Genomic DNA, 26390 nt, shown 5'->3' with positions numbered 1-26390 from the left:
TGGGAATTTTCATTCATGTGCAGGGAAACACAGAAATGAGGGCAGTCCCTGAAGCTTTGCTTAAAAGAGCCAGAATAAGCCCTAACCTAGATGTCCTTCACAGGGGAGCTGGATCAACAAGTAATGGGATCAGGGGACATCCACACTCGGGGGGTGTCTGGAGCCATTGAAGGGAGAGTTGGGTCAGGTCGTCCTGCTTTAGAATCGGATGTGTGAACGAGCCAGCCTTTGCTGTGCTGTATGTGATGCGATCCCACTTCTGTGAAACAGTTAAATGGGGGTGTCAGTTGTTACTGGCAGACAAATGAGGTCTGGAAGCAAGTCCCACAAAACAGCCATAGTGGTTTCTGCTGGAGAGGAGATGTGGGTGGGGGAAGGGGATCCTTTCCTCTAACTGATGCTCTTGGGCTTTGGTTGTTTGCACTGTTCTCATAGCTGAGTGAGAGATCAGGCTGCTTTGGGCCAGAAGGCAGCCTGCCTTAGCACTGCTCTCAATGGTGACCTGGGACAGTTCCCACCTCCATGAACTTAACCTTCCCTCTTGTTATCTCACCAGTAAGACAGCAGGCAGAACCCGGGAGGGGCCAGTCTGCTCTGATAGAGTCAGCATCCCATCAATCAAAGGGCGGTCTAATAGTATATTTTTTTCTTTTCCAAAGTTTGTTAATTTGGCAAATGACATGGGTTGCTTTTCAAATGTTAAACCACCTTGCCTCCCAGTTGGTCATTTTTATCAATTGTTGGATGTGATTTTCTACTGTTTTGTTGAGAATTTTACATCATTGTTCATGAGGGCTATTAGTCTCTAGTAGCCTTTATTAGGGTATCTTTCTTAGTTTTGACATCTCTAAATTCTATCCTCATAGCATGAGTTTTACCATTTATCCTTCTTTTCAGTGTTCTGAAATATTTTGTATAGAATTAGAATTATTTACTTCTTACATGTTTGTCAATGCATGCATCTGGGGCTGCAGGTGGTTTTTTTTCTTTTAATGGGAGAAGGTTTTAAAGTAGAAATTGTATTTATTTAGTAGATACAGATCTATTCCGGTTGTATGTGTCTTCCTAAGTGAGTCTTGATGGTTTGTGTTTGGATGGATATTGCCCCTCTAATTTCTGACACTGACAATCTGTGTGTGTGTGTGTGTGTGTCTGTCTGTGTCTCTCTGTGTCTTTTGCTCCCTTCTCACTCCTATCTCCCCACTTCCCCTGAGAAGTCTGCCTGGAGTTTAATTGGTTTTATTGCTCTTCTCAAAGCGTTAGCTTTATTGTTTTCTATTTTCTGTTTCATCAGTTTCTGTTCCAATCTTTATTATTTCCTTTCTTCTACATCCTTGGTTTTAATTTGCTCTTTTTCTAGTTTCTTAAGATAGAATCAGGGGTCATGGATTTGGTCCTTTTATTCTCTTCAAATATAGGCATTTAATGCTGTAAATTGCCCCCAATATCACTTGGACATGCTGTATTTATTTTTACTTCAAAATACTTCCTAATTATCCTTGTGATACTTTCTTGGGACTGTAGGTTGTTCAGAATTTTAAAATTTAGTTTCCAAATATCTGGGTATAATTCTAGAGATCTTTTGGTTATTAATTTCCAATTTAATTCCACTCTGACCGAAGAATATACTTTGTATGACTTGAGGACTTTTTAATTTACTGAGACTTGCTTTATGGCCCAGGTATGTTTGGTCTGTGTTGGTAAATATTGCCTGTGCTCTTGGTAAGAATGTGTATTCTTCTGTTGTGTGTTACAGTGTTTCTATAAATATTAATTGGATCAGATTTCTTGATACAGTGTTGATCACATCTTCCATATTCTTACATTTTCTATCTACTTGTTCTGTCAATTACTCAGAGGTCTGAAATCACCAACTTTATAGATTTATGTATTTCTTCTCCCAGTTCTATTGGTTTTTGCTTCATATATTTGAACCTCTTATAATAGGGTCATAAATATTTAGGATTGTTTTGTCTTTCTGCTAAGCTGTCCCTCTGTCATTTGGGATGATCCTATTTATCCCTGAGAAGCCTCTTTGCTTTGGAATCTCCCTTGTCTGATATTAATGGACCACTTCAACTTTCTCTTGATTAATCTTAGAATGGTACTTTTTCCCTTTATAATTTTCATCTCTTTGCATCTTTTTATTTATTAAAATTTTTATTGGAGCATAGTTGCTTTACATGAATTTGAGCAAATTCCAGGGAATAGGGGAGGACAGAGGAGCCTGGCATGCTACAGTCCATGGGGTTGCAGAATCAGACACAACTTAGTGACTGAAGAACCACAATAGTTGCTTTAAGATGTGTTAGTTTCTAGTACCGCAAAGTGAATCATCTATATGTATGCATATATCCCCTCTGTTTTTTGAATTTCCTTCCCATTAAGGTCACCACAGACATGGAGTAGAATTTCCTGTGCTGTGCAGTAGCCTGTTATTAGTTATGCATTTTATACATAGTGTATATATGTCAAAGTCAATGCATCCCACAGCCCTTTCCCCCTTGGTATCCATACGTTTGTTCTCTGTGGCTGTGTCTCTATTTCTGCTTTGTAAAGAAGATCGTTGATATCAGTTTTTGCAATTTCCACATACATGCATTAATATATGATATTTATTTTTCATGTTTTTATTTAAATGCCTGTTTTGTAGGCAGCATGTAGTTTGTGCTTACTTTTTTTTTCCTTCCCGAGAATTTTTGCCTTTAGTTAAGCTATTCAGAGGCTCAGACAGTAAAGAATCTGCCTGAAAACAATTCAGGAGACTTGAGTGCAATCCCTGGGTAAGGAAGATCCTGGGAGGAGGGAATGGCAACCCACTCCAGTATTCTTGCCTAGAGAATCCCACAGACAGAGGAGCCTGGAGGGCTGCAGTCCATGGGGCTGCAAAGGGTCAGACATGACTGAAGCGACTTAGCACCCACGCATGCACCCACGCCATTATTCTTGCCTGAAGAATCACATGGACAGAGGAGCCTGGCGGGCTACAGTTCGTGAGGTTGCACAGAGTCGGACACGATCACTTTTGCTTTCAAGCTCTTCAGACTGTTTACACTTCACAGGTCCATTGATTTCATTGGGTTTAAATCTACTCTTTAGTTTTGCAGATCTCCAACCTCTCTCTGTGCTGCTCCCCCTTCCCACCCCTACCCTGCAGACTCTCGCTGTCTCCATCTCCTTGGTCTTCAGGCTTTGTCTTCTTCACTCAGGGGCTTTCCAGGCTCTTTCTGGTCAATGACCTCAAGACCTAGTCAGCTGGGTGATCATAGAGCTCACTGTTTGGTTCCCATCTCAAGGGTCACTATCCTTCCCAGTGTCGTCAAAACCACCATTTCATATATTTTGATTTTTGTTTATTTGTGAAATTCAACATATATTACTCTATCTTGGTCAGAAGTAGAAGTCAAAATCATCAATTTTCCTTTGGAGCCCTGGACAAATTTTCACGGCACATTCTTCCATGGAACAAACTGTGTTCTGATATGACAAATCCCCCAGAGGGAATCCTTCCTACCAGATCCAGCCCCAATGCTGCTTCCTCTAGAAATCCTTCCTTGATCTTGACCTCAAGTCTCCTTTGTGTGGCCTGTTTTCTCTTGCCTGCACTATGGAACTCAGCAGAAATTTCCTGAGTTTGTGCAGGAAGTGAAATGAAAAAGGCAGAATCCTCTCTGTGGATGAGCTCACCAGATTTGTTTTCCTCCATTGAGTGAAAATGTTTCAAGCTTGGATAATGACTATGGTTAGAGGAAGCCACACAGATAATTGGGGTATGTTGTGAGAGTGTGCAAATAGGAACACACATAATGTGTTTCAGATCATTAGAGGTGCTTGTTTTCACATCTCCTTCACCCAAGTGAGCTCAGCAGGGTATGCCCCACCTGGTCATTTCTCCTCTTGGGCTAGGTGTGCAACAGGAGTAACAGGTCCACTAGAAATGGTGCCTTTCTGAACCTAATAGATCCATGAAGATCACAGCTAAGAGTGTGGATGCTGGGGTAAGCCCAGGTATAAATCTTGGCTCTGTTGCTTAACCTGTTGACACTTCAGCAAGAAAACAGGAGCTCGGTTGTGGCCATGCTAAGTTTGAGACACTTGATTGGGACCTGAGTGGAGACAGCCTGAAGATGCAGCATGGACTCAGGAGAGAAGATGTGACTGGGGAGGAAGAATCTGAGTGTTAGTAGCTTGTCCCTAGTGTCATGGGGCAGGTGAGGTCATGTAGGAAGCAAACATGAAGGAGGGTTTGAGGGCTGAGTCCTGGGCACACCCTTTTCTAGAGGGGAGATGATGAAGAACCAGCCAAAGACACTGATGGGAGGATGCCAGCCAGTGCAGTGCCTAGGGAGAGAAGAGGTAGGCTTGACAAGGAAGAGAGTGGTCCAAGGCCTGACATCCCCCATGAGCATCCTTTCCCTACCGGGTGGATAATGGTGCTGATGACATAGGGCTGGGGGATGTTCTGCATTCCACACTCACTGGGTGTGAGCGTGTGTGGAGTCAGGAGGTTGCCCCCTGCCGGGTGAGGTGGAGTCAGAGCTCTGGGGTTGCTGCTCTCTGGCCATGCTGGGTCCTGGGAGAAGAGCCAGCTTTGCCTACCGTGCCTGCTGAGCCCTGCCTGCCAGCCAACCGTGCCTGGGAAAGGCTCTCCAGCATTGGCTGGAGAGGAACTGGATCTGTAACATCCTTTTGTATATAATTTTATTTATTCATTTATTTTTGGCTGTGCTAGGTCTTCACTGCGGCGTGGGTTTTCTCTGGCTGTGGTGTATGGGCTTCTCACTGCAGTGTCTTCTCTTGTTGTGGAGCATGGGCTCTAGAGCACATGGGCTCCAGTGGTTGCAACTCCCAGGCTCTGGAGCCCAGGCTCAGTAATTGTGCTGCATGGGCTTAGTTACCCCGTGGCATGTGGGATCCTCCCATAGCAGGGATCAAACCCGTGCCTCCTGCATTGGAAGGCAGATTCTTTACCACTGAGCTGCCGGGGAAGTCCAAGGTTTTACTTTTAATTGGCTTAGTATTTTTGGCCCATGCATGGGTTTTTATTCACTTTGGCCAATTAAGAACTCTATAGAGTATTGAACAAGAGTGCTCTGAAGATAAATGAAAGTCTTGTGCTTGGAAAGACAATATTGTTTCAACCAATGCCCCCAGGGAGAAGACATTTTGCAGTGGGCTGGCTCTGAGTCAGATCCAAGGTAGGCAGCCTTGCAGTGGGGACTTCTGGGTACCAGTAGCAGGTCAAATGATGCAGCTGTTTGGGGATGAGGGCCCTTCCTCTCCCCACAGTGGCTTTCAGGCACCTGGTCCTCAGGAGAGAGCAAACTGCAGCAAGCATACTCCAATCTAGAGAGAGGGGCAGGGAAGTGGATGGAGCAAAACATTCTCACTGAGATTCCACAAGTTCCTCTTGAATAAAGACTCCCTGTGCTGCTTTAAATCACTTTGATTAATTTTTGGAATTCTGAAGAAGTTGACCCTGATGATATTACCAATTTTCTTATTGCTCTTATGAAGGAGAGAATTTTCTATTGTCTTTGCTACTTTAACTCCACTAGGGTCTTTCTTTTTAAACAATTATTTAGTGATAAGGAAACTATGTTGATGATTAAAAATAAAATACAGATAAATTAATAATTAAAGTCTATTTCTAGTGTCTCTATGCCAATTTATAAGAAGGTTGTATATATTTGCAAAATTAAATGCAAATGTAGATAAAGATATATATCTATATCTATCTATTTATATATATATATATATGTATATAGTGCATATTTTCCTACAAGTTATTTCTCTTAGCAACGTATCATGACTGTCTTTTTGTCTCTCAATAATGAATATACCACTGTTTTTAATCAGGGCTTCCCAGGTGGTTCAGTAGTAAAGAATCTGCCTGCCAATGCAGGAGATACAGATTCTATCCTTGGGTCAGAAAGATCCCCTGGAGAGGGAAATGGCAGTCCACTCCAGTATTCTTGCCTGGAGAATCCCATGGACAGAGGGGTCTGGCAGGCTACAGTCCATGAGGTCACAAAGAATCAGACACGACTGAGTGACTAAGCAATAACAACTGCCATTTTTAATAGGTTGATAATATTCAGAAACTTCAATACTTTGGCCACCTGATGCGAAGAGCTGACTCATTTGAAAAGACCCTGATGCTGGGAAAGATTGAGGGCAGGAGGAGAAGAGGATGAGATGGTTGGATGGCATCACCGACTCAATGGACATGGGTTTGGGTGGACTCCGGGAGTTGGTGATGAACAGGGCGGCCTGGCGTGCTGCGGTTCATGGGGTTACAAAGAGTTGGACACGACTGAGCGACTGAACTGAACTGAAAATTCAGATGACACATGTGCCGTAATTTGGCACATGCTGTCTTGTTGGGATATTTTGGCTGTGTTTGTTGTTGTTGCTCAGTCACTAAGTTGTGTCCAACTCTCTGCAGCCGCATGAACTGCCACACGCTAGGCTTCCCTGTCATTCACTATCTCCCAGAGTTTGCTCCAACTCATGTCCTTTAAGTCGGTAATGATATCCAACCATCTCATCCTCTGCCACCCCCTTCTCCTCCTGCCCTCAATCTTTCCCAGCACCAGGGTCTTTTCCAATGAATTGGGTGTATTTAATTTCGTTATTTTGTAAATAAGGCTGGGTGGACACCCTCGTATGTGTATTTTATGTGCTTGTCTCATTTGTTTGGGGAACATACTCTTGGAAGGAGGATTTCTGGCTCCAAAGACAGGAGCACAAGTGTGTTTGGGAGTACTTGCAGAGACGATGGTCCCCACCGTCAGGAAGGGAAGTTTCCTAGCCTCTGTTTCTCTGCATCACACGCTGCTCTGGATCACCTACTCATTTAGACTAATGCTGTCAGTTTGGTAGAAGTACCACTCAAATTCATGTAAAACCTGCATTTTAAGCCATTTGTCTGGAAATTTCTCTTTGACTTTTAAGTAGCCAAACCTGGTAACCCCCGATAGCCTGGGAAAGACTGTCAGCCCGGACATTTTCATAATGGCCCTATAGGTGCCCAAGCTGTGCTCACAGAAGCTGAAAGATTAAGCAGAGAATTACCCGCTTTTAGAACTAAGACTTCCTGTGCAGTGAATTCTCATCACATCTAGAAATCTCTGATGAAAGGGTCTTTCAGTTAAGAACAAATATGCTTAAAGTTCGTAATGACAAGCCTGAGACATTTGCAGTAGGCTTAAAGACGTTCCTTATCAAAAGCTGAAAAGATTAAACCGCCTTCAGTGTCATTTCACGGTTAAGCATATTACACTCATCTGAAATGGCAATCCCCCTCGCCTTCCCGCCATGTATGGGACCCTTGACATTCACGAAGGACGTGTCCCGAGACCTTTGAGGCTCCCTTGATTCATAAATGCCAGTTTGGCTTTCAATTTTTCCCAGACCATGCAGCAGAGATCAACAGAAAAATGCACGTGACTGCTTTAGGCTTTTATGATTCTATAAATACAGGACTCCAATCATGTATAAAGCTATTAAAGCAAAATCAGGCTGGAGTCCTGGCTGAAATGGTTTCTGGGGTCATTATTTTTCTCTTTGTCTATAAAACACATAGTAAACAAGTTCACATTAGAAAGTCAAGTTTCGGTCAAGTACGATTTTTTGTATCTTACTTTATCCCAAATTTCTGTTAAACTGTCACCTTGCTGGATGTATTTCTTACTTTGTATATCCATACCCCATGCTGGGAATTGACTTTCTTTAGGGAGCCATGATTCTTAATAAATAGTTTGCCACCAGCTGTGGGGTGACCACATTGGATGATGGTTCGAACTCCAGGAATTAAACCTACCCCCTAATAGAAGTGCAAAACCATATACCCTCAGAATCACAGTCTACGTTGTACTAATATTTGGAATTTCTTGCCAGTTGTCAACATGTGCACTGGCTGGGGCAGACACGGACTCTGGTGTTCAGAAAGCTCAGCGCCGTGTCCTGGCACCTAAGGCATGACCCTTCTCTGACCTTGAATGCAGCCAATCCTCATTTCTGCTCTTAGCAACTTACTGACAAGAGAGATGTTACTACTACTTTTGTTACCCAACTTCCCTGGTGGGTCTGATGGTAAAGAATCCACCTGCAATGTGGGAGACCCAGGTTCAATCCCTGGGTTGGGAAGATCCCCTGGAGAAGAAATGTAACCCACTCCAGTATTCTTGCTTGGAGAATTCTATGGACAGAGGAGCCTGGCAAGGTATGTAGTTCATGGGGTCGCTAAGAGTCAGACTTGACTGAGCAACTAACACTCACTCTCTTTTGTTACCCGAAAATTAGTGACTGGAGTGTTTCAATGTTCACTTTTGTAAATTGCCAGCTACAGGTGCTAGTTATTGCAAAAACCTCCCAGTCAATAACGTGTTAGGTAAATCTGAACATCATTCCTTAAGATCTTACATCTTAGGTGCACTCAGATGTCACTCTGTTGCTTCTGGACACGGGGAGAGAGAAAGATCAGTGTCATCTTTCTAGACCCTGAGTCAGGCTCACTCGACCAGATAACCTGCTGCGTCAACACTGTTCCAGGACCGAGGAGAACAGACTGTCTTGGGACTTTCAGTCTAGTGGAGGAGACAGATGATAAACTAAGGAACCAGAAAGAGACCAGATAGGGGAGGAATTGATCCTAAGGGTGACGGAGATTAGAGGACCTATTGGGTCTCTGAGGGCTGGGTTCCAGGCCAACGACATGGTTCAGAAGGTAGCCAGCCCAGGATGGTCCAGGAAGAGTAGGATGATCAGCATTGGATGGACATGTTGCTGAGACCCTGAGCTGGGGTGTTCCAGGAATGAAAGGGGATCCAGGTGGCCATGGGGTAGCAGGCAGTGGGGAGGAAGGGAAGGGCCACCATGGATAGAAGTAACTAATTTATGACCCAAACTCGGACACTTTTGAAAGAAAAGGAGGTGCTATTGATAATTGCTCTGGGACAGCAAGTGTCTCTCATGATGGTCAGTGGAGACCTGCATGCACAATCGGTACCCCACCCATGGAAGGTTTGGGATGAGGGGGCTTTGTGAAGGGAGGTGCCTTGCCCACCATTCTCTGGGGAGCACCACAGCTGCTGGACTCACCCCTGTGGCTCTGGTGCAGGGTCTTCCCTGCAGTGGGGATGGGGAGCATCTCGCCTGGCAGCCGGCACCTCCTGACACCTGTCATCTCATCACCCCTTCTCCCAGGGACCCTGCCAAGGAAATGCAAGAAGGAGCTCCTGGCAGTGAAGCTGAGGAACCGGCCCAGCAGGCAGGAGCTGGAGGACCGAAACATCTTCCCCCAGAGGACAGATGAGGAGCGGCAGGAGATCCGGCAGCAGATCGAAATGAAGCTCTCCAAGTAAGTGTGGGTGCGTGGGCCCCAGAGGGGCTGGTCCTACCCACCCACAGCCCGACCCTGCGTTGCGCCCACCAAAGTTTCTTGCCGTGGGAGCCATTGGAGCATCAGATGCTTGGTGGCCTCCCTGGCCTGGACCCATGACGTCCCCTGTGACAACTGACGTGTCCCTAGACACTGCTGAGTCCCTCCCGCCCGGGCCCCGTCTTCCTTGTGGAGAAGGACTGGTTATAGAAGCAGGGCCTGTGGTTTGGGCAAGCTCTGGGGGGACGGGGTGGGGTTTGCCAGTGCCGCTGGTCTGTGGCACCCTCGGAGAAGTGGGGGTCTATAGCAGGGGCTCCCGAGCTCGGGGGTCCCAATGTGTGGGGCTGGGTGACTCTGGTGTCCTGTGCGCCGTGGGACATTTAGCAGCATCCCTGGCCTCTGCCCTGGAGATGCTCGCAGCCCGCCCTCCCCCCACCACTGTGACAGCCACACATCCCCTGGGGACAGAACCATTGCCACCCCTGGTCTAGGACCACTCCCCCGAAGGTCGCCCTGGGCTTCTCCTCCAGGTCGTCCCTCTGCCTGAGGCTCACGCCTCCTCACTGCAGGCAGATGGGCCCTTGTTTCCCATCCTGCTGGGAGCTTGGGCCCAGTGTGTCACCCTCTGAATGCCTTTACTTCAGGCTTTTCAGGGCCGAGGGCAGTGAGTGTAATTGGTAAAACCCAGCACCCAGATGTTGCATTTCTCTGGGCCTCAGTTTTCTCACCTGTGAAATGGGGTGATACCTGCTGTGGGCTCACAGAGAAGGAGCAGTGGGCTCAGCAGGCACATGTTTCCGCAGGCTGGGGGGTCCCTGGCTGGGGTCCTGAGGGCCTGGAATCACGTAGGCCCACTTTGAATCGCCACTCTGTGCTAATGTGCTGGGGATCTTGGGCCAATGGACTCACCTCCCCAGGTCTTGGTTTTCTCATTCATGAAGTGGGGTGCTGATGCTCTCAAGGTCATTGTGAGTTGCGGGGAGATCCCATAAGGAAGGTGCATTGCAGACCTGGGACATATAGTAGATGCTCAGTAAGTCAGTGCGCAGGCTTTTCCGGTGGCTCAGGTGATAGAGAGTCTGCCTGAATGCGGAAGACTTGAGTTCGACCTCTGGAAGATCCCCTGGAGAAGGAAATGGCTACCCACTCCAGTATCCTTGCCTGGAGAAGCCCATGGACAGAGGAGCCTGTGGGCTAGCGTCCAGGGGTCGCAGAGAGTCAGACATGACTGAGCAACTAACATTTTTCAAATCAGTGCTCACCGTAGCTGGTGGGGCCTGGGAGCCTCTCCTCCTGTGTTGGCTCTGAGCTGCGTGGCGAGGATGCCCGCTGTGGATGGCTGTTGAGGTGCCCATGGTGACCAGTGGCCCCAAGCCCAGAACAGGGCTCCCTGTGGAGAAGCTTTTTAAAAATACTGATTGATGAGCCCCACCCCCCCACCCCCAACCTGGATCAGTCTCTGGGGTGAGGGGGGACTTTATTGAACTCCTTGATTTTAATGGGTTGAAGGAGTCTCTCCACGTTGGATGTTCCTCGCCTGATTGCAGTGAGACTGTCAGACCCCCAAGCACTTGTTCCTCTTATTCAACAAAGGCTTATCCCACTTGAATGAAGGGCGGGCTGGTGCTGTGGTTATTGCTGGAGATAGAGCTGTGGGTAATGAGAGAGAGGTCCCCGAACCCCATACCCCTGAGAGCATCCTCAGACCTCTTCCGGTGTGGTGGTACCCACTCTCGGGCTTGGTACCAACCAGATGCTCAATGAGTGCATGTGGGTGGAAAGGAGGGTGGGCTGGGAACACAGCTGCATGGGTTTCATGGCCGAGGGGATGTGCCAGCCGATCAAGCTCTGTGTCCCGGCTGCCTGTCTCATGATGCCACGCACTATCGCAGGAGGCATGGTTTTCTATCTTTCATTTCTAGCGAGATTAAACTTCTTTCTTTTCTTTTTTTTTTTTTTAGTGCTTATTAACTTTTTGTTTTTTTTCAGTTCCTTTCCTGTCCATTACCCGAAGTTTTCTTTATCTTACTGACTTGAGGGGTTTACTCTGGAAATCGCAGCTCCCAGCCCTCTCCAGGTCTGCAAATGGCACCTCTTCTCCCTCTCTGGGGCTGGTCTCATCATTTTGTGGATGTTTCCCTTTGATGTGTGAAAGCTCTTCATTTCTAAAGTCACCAGATGATCGATCATGTACTTCTGGTGTCAGCAGATGTTCTCCATGAAGAGCCAGATACTGAGTCCTGCTGCCTCTGGGGACCTACCGTGTCTGCTGTGACCACACAACTGTTGTCACACTCACTCAGTCACGGCCAGCGCGTGGTGCGTGAGTGCGGCCGGGGTCCATTGGAGGTTTATGCACAGACATGAACAACAGTCCACCCAGCCCCTGATGTACTTTATGGTTCATAGTATCTGTGCCCAGTCTTAAAACACCCTCCCCTGCCCGGATGTCAAAAACATGATTTTTACACATTTGCTTTTGCAGTTGTCTTCTGTGCCAGTCAATAATGGTTTTCTATTTGCTAAACAAAACCAGGGGCTTCCCAGATGGGGCAAGTGGTAAAGAACCTGCCTGCCAGTGCAGGAGACATTAAGAGATGTGGGTTTGATCCCAGGGTCCGGAAGATCCCCCGGAGGAGGAAATGGCAACCCACTCCAAAATTCTTGCCTGGAGAATCCCATGGACTGAGGAGCCTGGCGGGCTATGGTCCATAGGGTCACAAAGAGTCAGACATGACTGAAATGACTTAGCATGTACATACTCAAACAAAACCAAGCTTTCCTTCAAAATAAGATATTAGGCAAATTAAAGAAAAAATAGTAAGCATTGTAAGTACATGAGATTCAAGGAAAACAAAATGATCACGATGATGCTCGGCTTAAGAGAACTCTGGGGACTCCACTCCTGTCTCCCAGGGCAGACGGGAGGTGGGAAAAGGTAGGGTGCTGGGACCTCGAAGTCCCTCTGATTAAGTGGTACCCCAAACGCAGGCCCTAGACTAGACTTCCTCCATTAATCACTGAGTCTGTAGCTTGTTTTAAATCTTGGAGTAGAACATAGTAGCTCCTTGGCTGTTTGTCACCATGTTTAAAAACGGAAAAGCAAGCCCGGAATTAGACACGGAAGGGCCGTGGCTGAGAAATCACATCCCGGGGGGCAGACACAGCCCTCCCGGCTGCCTGGTTTGTTTCCCTACAGAAGTGGTTTAATTGGATCCTTTGTCTTTGTTTTGCCTCCTTTCAGAGATTCTTCTGCCTTCACTTGCTGAATAATTCAGCCTCTGGTTGCCATGGCAACCGGCCATTCACCATATCCTGAAGTGCAGTTGGTGTTTTCGTCTTGTGTATTTTTAAAAAATTTCCAGACCCTTACTCTTTTCATTTTTTGGGCACTCCGAGAGCGTTTTTGGATGAAGTGGTCTTGGTCTCCCCAACTCTGTGCTGCTGCTTGTTGGGGGGGGGGGGCGGCATATGAAGTCAAAGTCAGTTTGGGGGAATAAAGCCTCGTGGTAGTTTTCATCCCCTTTCAGTCCAGCAGCCCAGCCCACCTTTACTGTGTGTGTAAATGGACCTGCAGTGTCTCACAGACCCAAAGCTCCAGGGACTCTCACAGTGGGCGAGTTCTGGAAGTTATGGTCTTGCTTCAATATGGTTGTGTGCTCACCATTTAGGTGGAGCTGGTGATAAAGATGCCTGACAGCTTTCTTTATTACTATTGTTGTTGTTATAAGCTTGAGGTGTCCAGCACTAGAATTCGGCATTTGTTTACAAAGTTATTAAATGACAACTTTGCCTTCTAAGTGCAGAGCCCATGTGGTGAGTTTTGCTTGCTTTCCCTCATTTCATTTAACCTTTGTAGGAACCAGTTGTCATCATCTCCATTTTACAGATGAGAAAACTGAGGCTTGATAAGAGAGGTTTAGAGACTTGCCCGGGGTCACACAGCTCTGAGGAGGCGGGCTAGGTTCCTCAGAACCCCCAGCCTGGGTGCCGGGCGAAGCAGGTTCTCAGAGGCGGTCTCTGGCTTATCTGAGTCTCTGGGTTTTCTTATGTTGTGTGGCTTTCGTCAGGACATTCAGGCCTCCAGCCAGGCCCTGGGCCTCTGTGCAAAATGCTTCCTGCCTGTGTTAAGGTGGGGATTGCTGGAGGGGATGCAGATGTGCCCCCTATACCTGGAACAGCACGGTTAGTGAAAATATCCAGAGAGAGACCCTGGGCCAACCATGGGCTTTGGGGAAAGGCAGCCAGGCGGGTTGAAATCCCAGGGTTCCCTCACAGTGCTGTGGGCTTGGGCCAGCACCGCCTTCTCCGAATCTCCCCCTGGTTTGTAAATTCAGCACCGTGGCAGCACCTTCCCCCTGGGCCCTTCGGAAGATTCTAGGGTAGTCCCTCTGCAGACAGGTAAAAGTGTGTTCCCGATGGGGAGGGGAGGGATGTGGAGCTGCTGGTGGTCCTGGCTGGATGCACTTGACTAGTGGTCTCCTGGGAGGGGTGGAGGCCGGGCCAGGGTTCTGAGCTGCTATAGAAGCAGCTCCTGGAGGACTCAGGTTGTGTTAGTGTAGTTGGTAACGTCCCTGGGTTTGTTCCCCTTGAAAGTGTTAGTCGCTCAGTTGTGTCTGACTCTTTGCAACCCCATGGGCTGTATCCCATCAGGTTCCTCTGTCTGTAGGATTTCCCAGGCAAGAATATTAGAGAGGGTTGCCATTCCCTCCTCCAGGGGATCTTCCTGACCCAGGGATGAAACCCAGGTCTCCTGCATTGTAGAAGATTCTTTACCATCTGAGCCCCCAGGAAAGCCCTTACGGTGCAATTTGCCTGGAACTGGGGGGCGGGGTGCCAGGGGCCTCCAGAATGCTGCACGACCTTCTATTAAGTCTCCCTTGGGGGCTCCTCTGCTCACAAGGGGCGCCTTGTGAGAAGCTGATGAATGCTCAGTAGCGTCCTCCAGGAGCTGGTAGTTAGCACGTTTATGTGGGCATTAAATGCTCCTTGAGCTGGTCCCTCTGCACGTCCTGTTCTCCCGTTTCCAGAACAAACTGCCGCCACTCAGTCCTCCAGGAAACACAAGTTCCCAGAAAATAAGTGTTTTGTGCTACTGCTCCCCTCCCCCGCACCTGCCTTGAAAACTGCAGAACTTAAGGACAAGGCTTGTTGCTTTTCAGGATGGCGGTGGAGACTGGCACCCCTGATAACCATGGGGTATTAACCATGGGGCTTTGTTTCTGCTGACGGTGCCAGGGAAGCTGGGGCAAAGAGCAGGGTCTCAGTTCTATGGACACAGGGTTTTGAAAATATTGAAACCTGACTTTTTCTCGGCTTAGCAGGAAAGAAAAAATGACTTAATTGCTGGAAAGGAAGCTGCTCCTCTGGGAAGTGTTGAGGCGTCCTTGCAGAGGGCGGGGGATTGCATAATAACGGATATTGATAAACACTTGCTGATTTCCCTCTTCAGCAGTGCTGGGTAAGAGCCCAGCTCCTCCTGGGTGTCTTGAGTCCAGCCCTGCAGACATCATATAATTGGGAACAGAGAAGCATGGTTATTAATGATGGTCATTGTTAACATTTATTTAGTGTCTTCTGTGTACCAGCTTCCTGCCAAGTGTTTCAAACACATCACCTCCTTGGAGCCTTGTGAGAGCTCTGTAGGGTAGGAACTGTTAATGGTCCTGTTCTTCGGATGAGGATAACTGGCTCAGGACAGTGCAGTCACTTGCCTCTTGTCACGCAGCAGGAAGTGTGGGGGGCAGGGTCATCGGTCATCCCACCCTCGCCAGTGCCCACATCAGAGCATCCATCCAGGTCACCAGGGAGCTTTGTGAAAGCGTTGATTCCAAGGCCCCACCCCGAATCTCCTGAGCAGGAATCTGTATTTTAACAGAGCGCTTCCCTTGAGTGTCACTGCTGTCTTGTGCTACACTGTATCCCCTCCCTCAGGACCCTTGGGAGACTGTTCTCAGAGGCCTCAGGACCAAAATGAGCCACACTTATTACGTTGGTTTTTTCAGGAGCGTGCATGTTTGTAGTTAATCTTGTTTCCCTTTTTGTCTTGGCTACCAGGAAGCCCGGAGCCAAGTGTGCAGCTAACTGCCTTGTATCATTTGGGTTGTGTGTCTATGTTTGACCTTCTATTGTATGGCCTTTGTCTTAATTCATCAACTTTTTTTTGGAAGGAAGGAGTCTCACATTTATTGATCATACTATGTTCTAACTCACCTATGTTACGTTTTTGTCACGGTTACCAGAAACCAAATATGTAGGTATTAAAATAGACTCCTGTCATTTGACTTAATAGTGGAGATTTTGGATAATTGCCAGTCATTTCTAAAGCATAGAACTTGAAGTTTTTCTAACGCATTCATGCAAGGCCGATGCCCACCAGAGGCTGAGGCTGTGGAGAGAGTGATGAGCCAGGAGTGAGACAAGATTATTGGGGAGCATCTCTGTTTTAGTTTGAATTTTCTTTTCTCACCTCTTTCCCATCTGTTGTAGTTCTCCAGATGTGCTCTGGTTGTATTCCTTTAAAAATTTTTTTTTATTGGAGTATAGTTGCTTTGCAATGTTGTATTATTTTCTGTTGCATAGCAGTGAATCAGCTGAGTGTGTGTGTGTGCGCGTGTGTGTGTATGTGTATATGTATCCCTTTTTCTTTGGGTTTCTTTCCCATTTAGTTCACCATAGAGCATTAAGTAGAGTTCCCCGTGCTATACAGTAGGTTCTCATTAGTTATCTACTTTATACATAGTGCTGTATAATGTTAATCCCAATTCATCCCACCCCTCTCTTCCCCCCTTGGTATCCATACATTTGTCCTTTACATCTGTGTCTCTATTTCTGCTTTGCAAATAGGTTCATTTGTACCATTTTTCTAGATTCCACATATATGCATTAAATATATGATATTTGTTTTTCTCTTTGACTTACTTCACCCTGTATGCCAGTCTCTGGGTTCATCTATGACTCTGCAAAAGGCACAATTTCATTCTTTTTTATGACTGAGTAATATTCCATTGCATATATGTGCCACAGATTCTTTATCCATCACTCTACTGATGGGCATTTAAGTTGCTTCCATCGCCTGGCTGTTGTAAATAGAGCTGCAGTAAGCATTGGGGCGCATGTATCGTTTGGAATGATGGTTTCCTTCAGGTATGTGCCCAGGAGTGGGATTGTTTTGTTGTTTTTTTCTCAGTGTTACTTTAATTTCCTCAACTCTTAATTTTATCTTTAGGAAGTATATTTTTCTATACATGATTTCAAATCCAGTTCTCAACTTTAAATATAAAAGTATAACTAAAAATATATATTTTTGTGGAGGCCTTCTTGGCATGCCACCTAGCATCGTGGGCAGAGGGTTTTCCATTCTGCTGCTGCTAAGTTGCTTCAGTTGTGGCTGACTCTGTGCGACCCCATAGACGGCAGCCCACCAGGCTCCGCCGTCCCTGGGATTCTCCAGGCAAGAACACGGGAGTGGGTTGCCATTTCCTTCTCCAGTGCATGAAAGTGAAAGGTGAAAGTGAAGTCGCTTAGTCATGTCGGACTCTTCGCGACCCCATGAACTGCAGCCCAGCAGGCTCGTCCGTCCTTGGCATTTTCCAGGCAAGGGTACTGGAGTGGGGTGCCATTGCCTTCTCCTCCATTCTTCTGCTAGTGTTTACATTTTCACTTGTAATAGTGGTCCAGGGTGTAAGGAAGGGACAGACTGGCACCAGCTTCCCTTTTCCCTCTTGCTGTCAAAATCTTTACTTTTAATATAAAACTACATACAATGCTTACTTCCACACATCAGTGGTTTTATTCTTTTTATGTATTATTCATAAGAACAGCATTTCTAGAGGGTTTCCCTACTGGCTCAGTGGTAAAGAATCTGCCTGCCAATGAAGGAGACGTGGGTTCGATCCCAGAATCAGGAAGATCCCCTGGAGAAGGAAATGGCAGCCCACTCCAGTATTTTTGCCTGAAAAAATTCCATGGACAGAGGAACTTGGCAGGCTACAGTCCATGGGGTCACCAAACAGTTGGACACGACTAAGTGACTAAAACAACATTTCCAGAAATGAGAAAAGAGGAAGGAAAATGCATTGAGTGAGATGATTTCATCATTCATGAATGAAGACCAGTTGTTAGCAGAACTCCACAGATCACTGGGAAATAGCCTGGAATTCATGGTTTGGGAAGGAGGGAGCAAAATTTCTAAATAAACATATGAAGATAATTCAGTTTCACTAGTAACTAGAGATATGAAGAATTGATAGTAACAAAGAAACTTTCATCCCCAGTTAAAGTGACTGGAAAGTTTTAAAATATTTTAAAATATTTTACATTATATTTTACTAGCATAAATACTGATAATGAACTAAGAACACCCCATCCTGGAGGGTGGGGGTTTACGTGCCATCCACCACTGGCAGACGTGACTGAAAACAGCCAGGCGGGGGAACAGCCAGGATGGCAAGGCGCATATTTTAACCAAACACTCCACTCCAGGGAGCATCCATTTCTGGTGCATCGGAACTAACAAGCGGATAAGGTCCACATCCTCCACTGGTCTTTTGTCTGCTTCAGCATTGGCAGCTCTAGAACCTTCCTTCTTGTTCTCTGCCATGGGGGGCCATGTACCCCTGCCATGGCATCATTGAGGGTGCAGCTCCTGAGGGCCTGGTGCAGCCACCCCCAACTCGTGTAGTGACAGCTGCTATAGCACCGCACTTCAGTTCCTTGTAGATTTGCCTCCTACCCGATGGTGTATGCACGCTCACTGTGATGTGAGGGGATGTTGTGATGACTTAACAGGGAATCTGGTCGAGACTGCAGCAAAGCAGGCCTGTTTCTCCCACGGCATTGCTTCCACGCCCTTGCATGTCTCCCGGGAGCACAAACCCCGTCACAAACCTCAGGTCCCTGCAGAGCGTAGGGGTTGGGTGCCGGGGTGCAGAGGCGCATCGGGAACCATCATATCTAATCAGATACGTACAAAATAAACATATGAATCAGCCACGGAAGCAGAGGTCTAGGAGGGAGAGATTAAGCCAGCAGGAGGGAAGCAGAGTTGGGGTGAGGCTTTGAAGAGTGGGTGACGTGGAGCATGGTCTTGATGTCTTGATGCGTGTCAGTCCACGTGGTGGGCTGGCGTGCAAGGATGTCCCAGGCAGAGAGCAGCTGCAAGAGGGTACCAAGGCCTGAATCCACATTGCCCCTTGGAGAACGTGGCGTGGTTGTGAGGAGCTGGGGTGGGCAGGGTGGGGGAGGCTGAAGGACTCAGCAGGACCAGGGGGTGGGCGCCCTCTGCTCCTGGTCCACACAGAGCCGCCTCTGGTCCTTCCAAGAGGACCCTCCCTTGATGCCCCCACCAGCAGGGGGCCTCAAGGGAGCATGTGACTCTGGTCTTTAAGAGCCGAGGAGACAAACGTCAGCATGTGACAATGGGGCTGGAGAGGGATGGACTGAGAGCCGGGGGAGGACGGGGACCAGGACGTGGGTAAGGGCTGGAGGAGGTGGCCCCAACAGGATGGAGTCGATGCTCTGTGCTGGGGGAGGGAAGACAGGAAGAAGGCAGGCAGGTGCAGGAGGGAGGCTCTGTATCCACGTTTGGACATGTGTCCCTGGCACTCTTCCTGGGGATCCAGCCCATGAGCAGGAGGGGGAGGACCACGTGAAGGCGCCTCCCCAGCGGTGTTGAACTCAGGATACAAGTTACCAGCAGCACCGGCTCAAGATCAGGGTCACCGAAACACCAGCACGTTTTCCAGGTTGTGCGGTTCCTTTGATCATGGATGTGTTTCCTACCACAGTACATTCCCTCCGAACTCGTAGCACAACAGAGGGACAGCAAGTGGCCGGCTGTTTTCCCGAGGGGGACCCCTGGGGACAGAACAGGTGTGTCGGGTTTAATAAGTCCCGTCCATCTATGGAAACTTGGCAGCATCAAATGTAATCCAAGGGAAGTGAGGGAACTTGAAACCCACATTCCTCTGTTCCATAAGCCTGCAGGGCTCCAGCCATGAGGTGATGCTGAGTAATTTGGGGATTTCAGTTGGCACATCAGGGCAGGTGTTTCTGCTTGGATGAAATGGGACAAGGGCAGCCGAGTCCTTCCTCACATTGCTGAGGCGGGGCCGGACCTGGACTCCCCGACTTCGGGAGGTGGAATCTTGCAGCCAGGCTGGGACTGCCTTCGGGGGCCCAGCTGGACTGAGTCAGGAGAGGCCGCTGTTGAAGGAGGCTGCTGGTTAATGAGCCGTCGTCCGCAAGGAAGGCACAGGGTGTTCTCCCAGCCCAGCTCGACTGCACGGCCAGAGCCTCAGAGGGCTGGACTCGGCGTTCTTGTACACGATAGGACATGCATCTGCCCCGGCTCTGAAACGGCCGGGGGGACAACTTCTAAAGGGGTTTTCATACAATAGAGGAGAAGAGGGAGCTGAGTGATAAGATAATTCATTTGCCCAAGGTAATTCTTGAACAGAAATCTAACAGCTGGGCCCCCCCATCAGGAAGTACAGCTGGGTGGGAAGGGCGAGGCTTAGCCTATTGGAGCCTCACTTCATAGTGAACCTGGAATCTACAAAGCAGGTGACTGGGTCTGTGATTAGTAACCTTGGGGCTCATGAAGTTGAGAATTCCCTGGCGGCTTAGACAATTAAGAATCCACCTGCAATGCAGGAGGCCTGGGTTCGATCCTTGGGTCGGGAAGATTCTCTGGAGAAGGGAATGGCAACCCACTCCAGTATTCTTGCCTGGAAAATTCTGAGGACAGAGGAGCCGGTGGGTTATAGTCCATGAGGCTGCAGAGTCAGACATGACTGAGTGACTAACACTTTCCCAGGTCAGTCCTACTAGGTATAAAATTCCTCCCACGATTTCTGAAATTTCACCCTCTGTCCTACACCATCTGCACGTGCTGAGGACTCATGGCGTTTCATTCCCATGAGGTGGGTCCACAACCTTTCTCTTGCATGTGAGGAAACTGAGGCTCAGAATTGCTAGTAGCCAGTGAGTAGCTGAGTGGGGAATGAACTTGAACTTGTTCAGCTCAGAGTTCTTTTCTCAGTCTGCCCTGCCTGAAGTACCCACTTCATAACACTCTGAAGCTGGTCCATGGACCGCTCCCTGGTTCACGATTGTTTGTATGACTCTCCACGTAGACAGCAGATTCTCATTGAGGGAAGGATCTTGCTTTTTTTTTTTAATTTTATTTTTGAAATTAATTAATTTATTTCAATTGAAGGATAATTACTTTACAATATTGTGATGGTTTTTGCCATACATCAACATGAATCGGCCACAGGTATACATGTGTACCCCCATCCTGAACTCTCTCTCTCCCCACCCTATCCCCCTGGGGTTTTCCCAGAGCACCAGCTTTGGGTGCCCTGCTTCATGCATTGAACTTGCACTCATCATCTATTTTACATATGGTAATGTACATGTTTCAGTGCTATTCTCTCAAATCATCCCACCCTCACCATCTCCCAGTGAGTCCAAAATTCTACTCTTTATATCCGTGTTTCCTTTGCTGCTCTGCATCTAGGATTGTTGTATCGTCTTTCTAAATCAGTGCTTTTAAAAAAGGAAGTGTGGACCCCATAAAACACATTTGTGGGCTATATTGGTCCTGGGGGAGGTCACCCTGTGATATATCACCTACTTTATGAGAAGCTCGCTCTTGTTTGTGCTGAGAATGGGGGGTTGTGACTATTGAATTTCTGTAGGGAAAAGAGCAGGTCAGGGTCTGAATTGATGGTCAGCAGTAGAAGCATCAAGATCCAAGGCTGTGCGCCAGCACCCTGTGCAGCCCCGACAGGTCTTATTGTTGCACCTGGTGGGTGAGGGGGCTGACCTGGAAGGCCTTGTGTGTGACCCCCTTTGCTCTCATACTGATCAGAGGAAGCATCTCTGTGTCGTGGGGAGAGCATGGACTCTGGGCAGGATGTCTTGCTTCCTGTCTTGGTTCTGCTGTTTTCTGGCTGTGTTTTCAGGCAGGTGACCTCCCTGGTGTGTGCCTCACTGTTCTCTTCTGTAAAATGGGAATTATTACAATAAAGCCTATCTCCTAGGGCTGCAGAAAGGATGCAGAGAGACAGGATATGTAAAATGTCTTAACTTCTGTGTGGTAGGAAGGAAGCACCAGAGAATACAACAAATAAATATGAAACTAGAGAGTTTCTTTTAACAGTGTGAAATGTAACTTCCATACCGTACAATCCACCCTTTCAAAGTACACAGTCTCGTGGTCCTAGTATATCCATGAGTTGTGTGTCCATCACCACTAGCAATTTTAGGAAGTTTTCATCACCCCAAAGGAGCCCCTCACCCCTTGGCCTTATTTCCAATCCTTAGAACAGTACCTGGGCCATGTGGGCACTCAATAATTTTTCAGTTACTGTCACAAGGGTTGAGGGATATACTTCTATGAAGACCCATTATCATGATCAGTGTCACCATCCTGTTCTTCTTCATCTATGTCTTCACTAACCTTATTCTCTTCCACAACATCTTCATCACTGTCACTGTCTTGATCCTCTTCACCATCTTCATCACCTCGTTTGTCACCTTGTTCATCTTCGTGATCACCACCATCATTTTCATCAGCGTCTTATCCATCTTCTTCTTCTTCTTCTACATCACTTATCTTCATCATTTTGTTGTTATCTTCGTCTTCTTTACCATCATCTTTAGCAACATCTTCATCCACCTGTTTATCATCACCATCAGCACCTTCATTGTCCGTCTTTGACACATGGGAAGCACTTAGGAAACAGTGGCTCTCGGTCTCCTTGAGGTTCAGGTACCCCACTTCCAGGAGAATTGAAGCCCACATCTGAGCTTCATTCTGACTCCTGCCTGGAGAGAAAGGGGACCTGAAGTGGTGGAAGGCTGAAGGTGGGGTGAGGACCCCTCAGACCCTACCAGTCCAGCTCAGGGTGCACCCAGTGCAGTAACTGATCGGAGTGGTGATCTTGAGTTACCAGCCACCCCTAGGCTGAGAGGTGCAGGGCCCAGGTCTCTACAACCCTCCGAAGAGGATTTTGAGATCCCAGGAGCAAAGACCTTTGTGTTAGTAGTTTTTCTTCTTCTTTTTTTTTGTGGAGAAGCAAATGTACCTGACTTACTTCCCCAGCTCTTCAGCGACTCTGAGCATGTTCTTGAGGATCTTAGTTTCTCTCTGGTTAGAAACCTCGGGACACCGAGGTCGGGCCTGTTCTATCCAGATAAACCATCCCGGCCCCCAGCTTGGTGCTACCTCCCTGCTCCGCTGCTGTGGTGAGAGCCCCATGTGAATATGATGTAGCCTCCAAGGTCAAGAGGGATGCTGGCGTTAACTAGGCACCTGCAACTGTTTGTTGCAAAAATACAGAAGGGACTCTTAGGGCAGAGCTGAGTGTGGGCCCTGTGGGATGTTGGGGGGAGGGTAAGACGAGGACCCCCCCCCCAACTCTGCAGGGAGAGATACGGTGGTCCCACAAGGTCTGGGAGGTGGGTGAGGCCAGGACAATGCAGGCAGGGCAGTGGCTGTGAAGTCTGAGTCTCACATATTCTGCTTTGAACTGAAAGTAGCTAAGCAATAGAAAATGGCACTTACAAATCAGGAAAGGTTTAACAAAATCTAAGCATCCGAGGACATATGCATACAAATTGGTCTTGGGGTGGAGCACATGGTGTCCAGATAACCATGTTATCCGGCTCATGGCTTTTTTTTTTAAATAGGTCTCTGTATTCTTACCCATCTCTTCTTAATCTGTTCTGCTTCTGTTAACTCCTTACCGTTTCTGTCCTTTATCATGCCCATCCTTGCACTGTGTATTCCCTTCATATCTCCAGTTTTCTTGAAGCGATCTCTAGTCTTTCCCACTCTTGTGTTTTCCCCTACTCCTTTGCAGGGACGGAAGAGCAGCACCCAGGGCCCCAGGCCCCCTGCAGGTGGGGCTCAGGCCCCCTCGTTCTCACCAGCTTGTCGTGGCCTTTGAGACTTCCCGTGGCGTCAGCTGCTCTTGGTTTTCCTCGGTTGCTTGGGAGTCTGTCCAGGAAAGTACAGCATGTTTTATAAGGGGATGCAAAGCAATACCAGTCTCCCTTCAGAATCAATAAAACATGATCCATACCCAGGGGCACAGGTGGTCTGGTGGTTGCGAGCTCACGTGGCTGGGAGGTGCAGACTGAGGGAGCCCAGGGTAATTACTCCATCTGTCTGAGCCTGTGAAATGGTTGGTGACGCTTGCCTTCTTTACCCAGAGTCAGAGCTTATCCTGCACAAGTTATAGTCCCAGTAGTAATAGTGCAGTGGTAGCTAGGTTGTTGTTCTTTTACTAAGTCATGTCAGACTCTTTGTGACCCCATAGACTGCAACATGCCAGGCTTCCTTGTCCTTCACTATCTCCCAGAGTTTGCTCATATTCATGTCCATTGAGTCAGTGATACCATCCAACTATCTTATCCTCTGTCGCCCCCTTCATCCCCTGCCCTCAATCTTTCCCAGCATCAGGGTCTTTTCCAATGAGCCAGCTCTTTGCATCAGGTGGCCAAAGTATCAGAGCTTCAATGTCAGCCCTTCCAATGAATATTCAGGGTTGATTTCCTTTAGGATTGACTGGTTTGATCTCCTTGCAGTCCAAAGGACTCTCAAGAGTCTGCTCCAGCATCAATTTTTCGGTGTTCAGCCTTCTTTGTGGTCCAACTCTCACATCCTAAGCTGCCTAGATTTGTCAAAGCTTTCCTTCCAAGGAGCAAGTGTCTTAATTTCATGGCTGCAGTCAACATTGGCAGTGATTTTGGAGCCCAAGAAAACCGAATCTGTCACTGCTTCTGCTTTTCCCTCTTCTATTTGTCAGGAAGTGAAGGGACTGGATGCCATGATCTTAGTTTTATGAATGTTGAGTTTTAAGCTAGCTTTTTCACTTTCCTCTTTCACCCTCATCTAGAGGCTCTTTAGTTCCTCTTCACTCTCTGTCATTAGAGTGGTATCACCTGCATATCTGAGGTTGTTGATATTTCTCCCAGCAGTCTTGATTCCAGCTTGTGCTGCATCCAGCCTGGCATTTCACATGATGTACTCTGCATAAAAGTTAAATAAACAGGGTGATCGTATACAGCTTTGTCTTACTTCTTTTCCAATTTTGAACCAGTCTGTTGTTCCATGTAAGGTTCTAATTGTTGCTTCTTGACCCGCATACAGGTTTCTCAGAAGACAGGTAAAGTGGTCTGGTATTTCCATCTCTTTAAGAACTTTCCACATTTTATTGTGATCTACACAGTCAAAGGCTTTAACATAGTCAATGAAGCGGATTTTTGTTTTTTAATTCTCTCGCTTTCTCTGTGATCCAACGAATTCTGGCAATTTGATCTCTGGTTCCTCTGCCTTTTCTAAACCCAGGTCTTACATCTGGAAGTTCTCGGTTCACGTATTGCTGAAGCCTAGCTTAAAGGATTTTGAGCATAACCTTATAGCATGCGAAATGAGCACAAGTATAATGTAGTTTGAACGTTCTTTGACATTGCCATTCTTTGGGATTGAAATGAAGACTGACTTTTTCCAGTCCTGTGACCACTGCTGAGTTTTCAAAATCTGCTGACATTGAATGCAGCACTTTAACAACATTATCTTTTAGGATTTTAAATAGCTAAGCTGGAATTCCATCACCTCCACTAGCTTTGTTTGCAGTAATGCTTCCTAAGGCCCGCTTGACTTTACACTTCAGGACGTCTGGCTCTAGGCGAGTGACCACACCATTGTGGTTATCTGGCTCATTATGACTTTTTTTGTGTAGTTCTGTGTATTCTTCCTATCTCTCCTTAATCTGTTCTGCTTCTGTTAGGTCCTTACTGTTTCTGTCCTTTATCATGCCCATCCTTGTATGATTTGTTCCCTTAATGTCTCCAATTTTCTTGAAGAGATCTCTAGCTTTTCCATTCTTTTATTTTTCCTCTACTTCTTTGCATTGTTCATTGAAGAAGGACTTCTTATCTCTCCTTGCTAGTCTCTGGAACTCTGCATTCAGTTGGGTATATCTTTCCCTTTCTCCCTTGATTTTTGCTTTTCTTTTTTCCTCAGCTTTGTGTAAAGCCTCCTCAGACAACCTCTTTTCCTTCTTGCATTTCTTTTCCTTTGGGATGGTTTTGGTCACCACCTCCTGTGCAGTGTTACAAACCTCCATCCATAGTTCTTCAGGCACTCGGTCAACCAGATCTAATCCCTTGAATTTATTCGGCACCTCCACTGTATAATCATAAGAGATTTGATTTAGGTCATACCTGAATGGCCTAGTGGTTTTCTCTACTTTCTTCAATTTAAACCTGAATTTTTCAATAAGGAGCTATGATCTGAGACATAGTGAGCAGTAGGTCTTGTTTTTGCTGACTGTATAGAGTTTCTCCATCTTTGGCTGCAAAGAATATAATCAGTCTGATTTTGGTGTTGATCATTTGGTGATGTTCATGTGTAGAGTTGTCGTTTATGTTATTGGAAAAGGGTGTTTGCTGTGACCAGAGCATTTTCTTGGCAAAACTCTATTAGCCTTTGCCCTGCTTCGTTTTGTACTCCAAGACCAAACTTGCTTGTTATTCTGGATATCTCTTGACTTTCTCCTTTTGCATTCTAATCCCCTGTGATGCAAAGGACATTTTTTTTTTTTTTTTTTTTTTTTGTATTAGTTCTAGAAGGCCTTATAGGTCTTCATAGAACTGTTCAGCTTCTTCAGCATCAGTGGTTGGGGCATAGACTTGGATTACTGTGATGTTGGATGGTGTGTCTTATAAACGAACCGAGATTATTCTGTCTTTTTGACATTGTACCCAAACAGTGCATTTTGAACTCTTTCGTTGACTCTGAAGGTGGGTCCATTTCTTGTCAGGGATTCTTGCCAACAGGAGTAGATAAATGGTCATTTAAATTAAATTTGCCCATTGCCGTCCATTTAAGTTCACTGATTCCTAAGATGTCGATGTTCACTCTTGCCTTCTCCTGCTTGATTGCATCCAATTTACCTTGATTTGTAGACCTAACATTCCAGGTTCT

General features: G+C 47.0%; 1 protein-coding gene across 1 annotated transcript in view; it reads left to right on the top strand.

Annotated features, from left to right (window-relative positions):
- The window catches only part of PHACTR3 (phosphatase and actin regulator 3), a 186254-nt gene that overhangs the window by 138387 nt on the left and 21477 nt on the right, over positions 1–26390 (top strand). The window contains exon 8 of the mRNA XM_065919696.1: positions 9211–9364. Coding sequence (XP_065775768.1) covers positions 9211–9364 — 154 coding nt within the window. The remainder of the gene's footprint in view (positions 1–9210; positions 9365–26390) is intronic.

The sequence above is a fragment of the Muntiacus reevesi genome, chromosome 2, assembly GCF_963930625.1.
Source record: "Muntiacus reevesi chromosome 2, mMunRee1.1, whole genome shotgun sequence".
Classification (NCBI taxonomy): domain Eukaryota; kingdom Metazoa; phylum Chordata; class Mammalia; order Artiodactyla; family Cervidae; genus Muntiacus; species Muntiacus reevesi.
This window is presented reverse-complemented; position numbering and strand designations above follow the sequence as displayed.